General features: G+C 37.8%; 2 protein-coding genes across 2 annotated transcripts; one reads left to right on the plus strand and one right to left on the minus strand.

The window, feature by feature from the left end:
* Positions 1–2973: 2973 nt before the first annotated feature.
* Positions 2974–3686, minus strand: HD556DRAFT_1304984 (uncharacterized protein; the record flags this gene model as incomplete). Its single annotated transcript, XM_041299730.1, has 4 exons — positions 2974–3141; positions 3179–3345; positions 3501–3560; positions 3671–3686. The coding sequence occupies 4 exons, from the start codon at positions 3684–3686 to the stop codon at positions 2974–2976; spliced, it is 411 nt and encodes a 136-aa protein (XP_041164786.1).
* Positions 3687–5204: 1518 nt separating this feature from the next.
* Positions 5205–5698, plus strand: HD556DRAFT_1304985 (uncharacterized protein; the record flags this gene model as incomplete). The annotated part of the gene is made up of 3 exons (XM_041299731.1): positions 5205–5432; positions 5527–5541; positions 5603–5698. The coding sequence occupies 3 exons, from the start codon at positions 5205–5207 to the stop codon at positions 5696–5698; spliced, it is 339 nt and encodes a 112-aa protein (XP_041164787.1).
* Between the last annotated feature and the right edge of the window lie 302 nt (positions 5699–6000).

Here is a 6000-nt window from a genome sequence, read left to right on the forward strand (position 1 = left end):
TTGAAACCTACCAACAATAACATTTTTATTTTTATTCTATGAAATCACACCTTCACATTTCTACATGAATCTTAAAATAAATTGGAAGGCCTCAATTTTCTGGTGGCATTATCACTTTCTTGGAAGAGAAACCAAAAAAAATTCAAAGCTGGTGTATGAAACCATGTTCCACTGCTAGCCTTGCAGCAACTTGTTTTATGATCCACGCCAACTGTTGAAAATTGTCCGAGTCACTCTCTATCAATGATATCAGAGACTGTCTATGATTCAATATTCAAGGCATGTTCTAATAGAAAAAATGCAGCGTTCAATGGGTTTCAGACTGTCAAGGTGCATTTTCATAAAATAAAAATGTTATCATCAGCAGGTTTCAAACCTGCACAGTCCAAGAGAAACAGATTTTGACTCTGATGATCACTTGACAATTTCATCTTTAGCGGGTTTTGAACCCACGCAGACAGATTTAGATTCTGTTGTATCAACTGCTTGGCCAAGACCAGTTAGATTCACTTCCAATGAACCCATTCAAAAGTGAGTACTCAAGGTACATTTATCTGCATTTTATCAGCTCTTTCAATAGCATGGTCAGTGTTGATTTTTTATCCTACTCTTATTGCAAAAGACACAGACTTCCTGCTGGGGCTCTTGACTTCAAGACCTGTTTATCTAACAATTTCCCTGAAAAAGTGCTGATGGAAGACCACCACGGTGGGTCCATGAGTGAAAACTGACAATGAAAGGATCACAGCAGTGTATTTTTGACACAGAGTTCAATGTATGACCAAAGTCCTGATGCAAACTCAGAAGGATAAGTACAATAACAATATAATTCTTTCTAAAGGTCTTGACTTGGTTGAAGAAGAAAAAGAGCAGATTACACATCAAACTTTCAAGTTTGATCCTAATAACCTGGGGAATTAGGAAAAACACAGATCTATTAAGGCTGAGATTCTTTATTGTGCTTATTCAAGCGATTGCCAGAATCGAAATATATTTCTCTTGAACTAAGCAGGTTTGTAATCTATATGGAGATGTGTCTTTTGCATTGACTCGTGATTCATCACATTCCACCATTTTGGATTTCATAGAATAAAAATGTTGTTATTGGCAGGTTTTAAACCTGCACAGTTGAAGAGAAACAGATTTTAAATCTGGTGACAACTTGACCAAGACCAATGAAGATCAATTTCTGAGATGCTGTCTATGAGCAAATATTCAAGACACTTTCTTAGAGAAAAAATGCAACATTAGACAAGTTTCAAACTTGTTGCACTCTGATGGAAACAGATTTTGATTCTGTTATGACAGCCACTTAGCTAAACACAGCTGTGATCAGCTTGCAAGCAAACCGACCATGAGCAAATTTTTCAAGGTGTGTTTTCATAGAAAATAAAATTTATCACTGGCAGGTTTCAAACCTGCGCAGTCCAAGAGAAACAGATTTTGACTCTGATGATCACTTGGCAAATTCATCTTTAGCAGGTTTTGAACCCACGCAGACAGATTTAGATTCTGTCGTATCAACTGCTTGGCTAATACCAGTTGAATGTGCTCCCAATGAACCCATTCAGAAGCGACTTACATACTTTTGCCTATTTGCTATGCTTCTGACTTGCTTCTGCACACTGAGAACACACTTAGAATTACTTACATAGCACCATGTATCTTTTGACTCTGAACAACTTTCCACCACCATCTTGCATATTGTGGGACTCAAAGTATAAAATACGCTATAACTGTTATTTGACACTGAGCGCTTGAAAGCATCTAAGGGCAGAATGTTGCACTATTGTCTAAACACTTCTGCTTTATCTACAACTTCCTCAGGTCATTAGAATCAAACTGGAAAATTTGATGTGTAATCTGCTCTTTTTCTTCAACCAAGTTGAGACCTTTAAAGAGAATTAAATTGTTCTTGTACTCATCATTCCGAGTTTGCATCAAGACTGTGGTCATACATTGAACTTTGTGCCTTGAGGGTTCACTTCTGAATGAAGTTCATATGGAAGTGCATATCACTGGTCTTAGCCAAGCAGTCGATACAACAGAATCTAAATCTGTCTGTGTGGGTTCAAAACCTACCAAATGTTAAATAGCCAAGTGATCGCCAGAGTCAAAATCTGTTTCTCTTGGACCGTGCAGGTTTGAAGCCTGCCAAGGATAATTCTTATTTTCTATAAAAATGCACCTTGATATATGCTCATGGTTGGTTTACTCAAATGCTCATCAGAGTTGTGTTTAGCCAAGTGGTTGTCATCACAGAGTCCAAATCTGTTTCCATTGGAATTCAACAGGTTTGAAACCTGTTGAATGTCACATTTTTTTCTATTAGAACATGTCTTGAATATTTCCTCATAGACAGCATCTCAGACACTGATCTATATGTTTTTTTTTTCCTGTTAGAACACACCTCGAAATGGACTCATGTGTACTTTCCTGAGAGTGTCATCTCACTGGTTGTATGATTTCATAAAATAAAAATGTTATCACCGGCAGGTTTCAAACCTGCACAGTCCAAGAGAAACAGATTTTGATTCTGATGATCACTTGCAATTTCATCCTTAGCGGGTTTTGAACCCACGCAGACAGATTTGGATTCTGTCATATCAACTGCTTAGCTAAGACCAGTTAGATGCACAACCAATGAGCCCATTCAGAAGTGAATCCTCAAGGTACGTTTGTCTGCATTTTGTCAGTTCTAGTATTAGTTTCCAATATCCTCCTTGAGTCCAATCATATGTGATCCTTCCATTGTCGGTTTTCACTCATGATCCAGCTGTTAATATCCCAAGACATCACAAACATCATTGGCCCACTATGGCGGTCTGTCATCAGCACTTTTCAGAGCAATTGCTAGATAAACAGGTCTTGAAGTCAAGAGCCCCAGAAGAAGTCTGATGTCTTTTGCAATAAGAGTAAAATAAATAAAATCAATCATGACAACCATACTATTGAAAGAACTGCCTTGAGGATTCACTTTTGATTGGGTTCATTGCAAGTGCATTCAACCGGTATTAGCCAAGCAGTCGATATGACAGAATCTAAATCTGTCTGCGTGGGTTCAAAACCTGCTAAAGATGAATTTGCCAAGTGATCATCAGAGTCAAAATCTGTTTCTCTTGGACTGTGCAGGTTCAAAACCTGTCAATGATAAATTTTATTTTCTATAAAAACACACCTGGTTTTCTGAGAAACTCATGTCATTGCCACGACTCTGGTCTGCACGCTTTTTGAACTCTACACACTCTGAAGGTCTGTCTTTGTCGATCCTAAATCCCTCTGAGTAATCATTTGCCCATGGACATTTTCTATATCTATTTCTGTTAAACCAAGCAGGCTTAAAACCTGTATAATAACATGGTTTTTCTTTTGCCATTAAAACTTGCCTTAAATTCAAGCTCATGAGTCATTGCATCCCACTATTTTGTGTGGTGGTCAAATGCAGATAAATGTGCGTTGAGGGTTCACATCTGATTGAGTCCATTGGAAGTGCATCTCACTGGTCTTAGCCAAGCAGTTGTTACAACAGAATCTAAATCCTGTCTGCGTGGGTTCAAAACCTACCAAGGATCAAATTGCCAAGTGATTACCAGAGTCAAAATCTGTTTCTCTTGGAATGTGCGAGTTTAAAACCTGCCGATGATGACATTTTTATTCTATGAAATCGCACCTTGACATTTCCTCATGATTGATATATGTTTTTGTTCTGAGCGGGTTTGAAACCTATATGATTACATCTTTTTTTTCATTGAAATATACATTGAACATCTGCTCATGAAAGGTTGTCTCAAAAACTCATCATAACCAGTCTCAGCCAAGTGGTTGTTACAACAGATTCAAAGTCTGTTTATCTTGGATCGTGCATGCTTGAAATATGCTGAGTGATACATGTTTTTGACCTGCTCAGTCCAGGAAAATCAGATTTTGACTTTTATAACTCCTGAACTAGGACTGATTGCAAACCTGTAGGCTTTGATTGAAACATATTTTGAATATATTGTGGCAATGATGTGGAAAAGAGCATTTATGATGGGTTTTGAAGAAAACTATCCATGAGAAAATATCATCATCGGCAGGTTGAGTGACAACTGACAATGGAAGGATTGCATATGGTTGGGCTCAAGGGGGATGTTAGAAATTAATGTTAAAACTGACAAAATGCAGGATAGATGGATGTACCTTGGGGATTCACTTCTGAATGGATTCATTGGGAGTGCATCTAACTGGTCTTAGCCAAGCAGTTAATATGACAGAATCCAAATCTGTCTGTGCAGGTTCAAAACCTGTCAAAGATGAAATTGCAAGTGATCATCAGAGTCAAAATCTGTTTCTCTTGGACCGGGCAGGTTTGAAACCTGCCAATTATGACATTTTTATTTTATGAAATCACACCCTGTCCCATACCAAGCACTGCATTTTTGTGCGCGCCCTACATTACATGTCCATATATTGTCCAATCCAATACTGCTAGTATATTTTCATCATTTTATTTTTCATGTCATGCTGAAGGATACTCCCAGCTACAGACCACAATGTACAGATGCAAGAGAAGCATTCTTGCTACATTCTGCTGCAAAACTAGTACAAAGCAGTAACACCTGGGCCGCATTGAAAAAGATAAAACAGACACAAATGATATCACTTTGATGAATACTTCAAAATGTCCAACTGTCCCTATTTTCTTGCACTTGTGTCTCTGAGAATCTATACACTGCAAAATATAAATATTTTGCAAGAAGGTTTTGAACCTGCATGGTTTGAAAGAAACAGATTTTGACTCTATTGCAACATCTACTTGGCTAGGACTAGTGATATATGAACCTCTCAGGAAAGTACACATGAGTCGATGTCAAGGTGTGTTCTAACAGGAAAAAAAAAAACATATATCAATCATGAGGAAATGTCAAGGTGCGATTTCATAGAATAAAAATGTCATCATCGTCAGGTTTTAAACTCGCACATTCCAAGAGAAACAGATTTTGACTCTGGTAATCACTTGGCAATTTGATCCTTGGTAGGTTTTGAACCCACGCAGACAGATTTAGATTCTGTCATATCAACTGCTTGACTAAGACCAGTGAGATGAACTTCTAATGAACTCATTCAGAAGTGAATTCTCAAGGCACATTCATCTGCATTTTGCCAGTTCTTTCAATAGCATGGTCGCTATTCATTTTTTTTATTTTTGATGCAAAGTTCAATATATGACCAAAGTCTTGATACAAACTTGGAATGATAAGCACAAGAGCAATTTAATTCTCTCCAAAGGTCTTGACTTGGTTGAAGAAGAAGAGCAGATTACACATCAAACTTTCAAGTTTGATCCCAATGACCTGGGTAACAAGGAAGAATACACATCTGTCAAGGCAGAGATTCAAGGCAAAGATTCAAAAGAGCCATCTGACCACTATTTGCTCGTGTATAAGGTTGAGGTGCACTGTGTTTGAGACCCTTTCATCATCATGTTGCTCTCCTCTTGCTTTTGAAAGTGCTGTATTGCAGTTTATATTTAATTCATCTGTTCAGCTGAGGGAAAACATTGTGAGTGACAGAGAACGGTGGACTTGCCTTGCAAATTCACTTCTGAATGTTTTCTTTAAAGATGCTTCTAGCTGTTCTTAGCCAAGCAGTTAATACGACAGAATCAAAATCTGTCTGTGTGGGTTCAAAACCTGCTAAAGATGAAATCGTCAAGTGATCATCAGAGTCAAAATCTGTGTCTCTTGTACTGTGCAGGTTTGAAACCTGCCAATGATAATTTTCATTTTTTTTTATGAAACCACACCTTGACATATGCTCATGGTCGGTTCGCTTACAAGCTCATCAGAGTTGCGTTCAACCAAGTGGTTGTAATTGCCAAAACTATGCAGATGTCCAGTCTGACTTTTCTTCTTGGTTCTTCTGTCAACTTCTTGATTATTATATTCCAATAGCTACTATCTATGGCTCATAATGACAAACCATGCAGTGGTAGTGCACTATAGAAAGCTAAGTTACAAA

This window comes from Suillus plorans (genome assembly GCF_016647745.1).
Source record: "Suillus plorans strain S12 chromosome Unknown HD556scaffold_8, whole genome shotgun sequence".
Taxonomy (NCBI): Eukaryota; Fungi; Basidiomycota; class Agaricomycetes; order Boletales; family Suillaceae; genus Suillus; species Suillus plorans.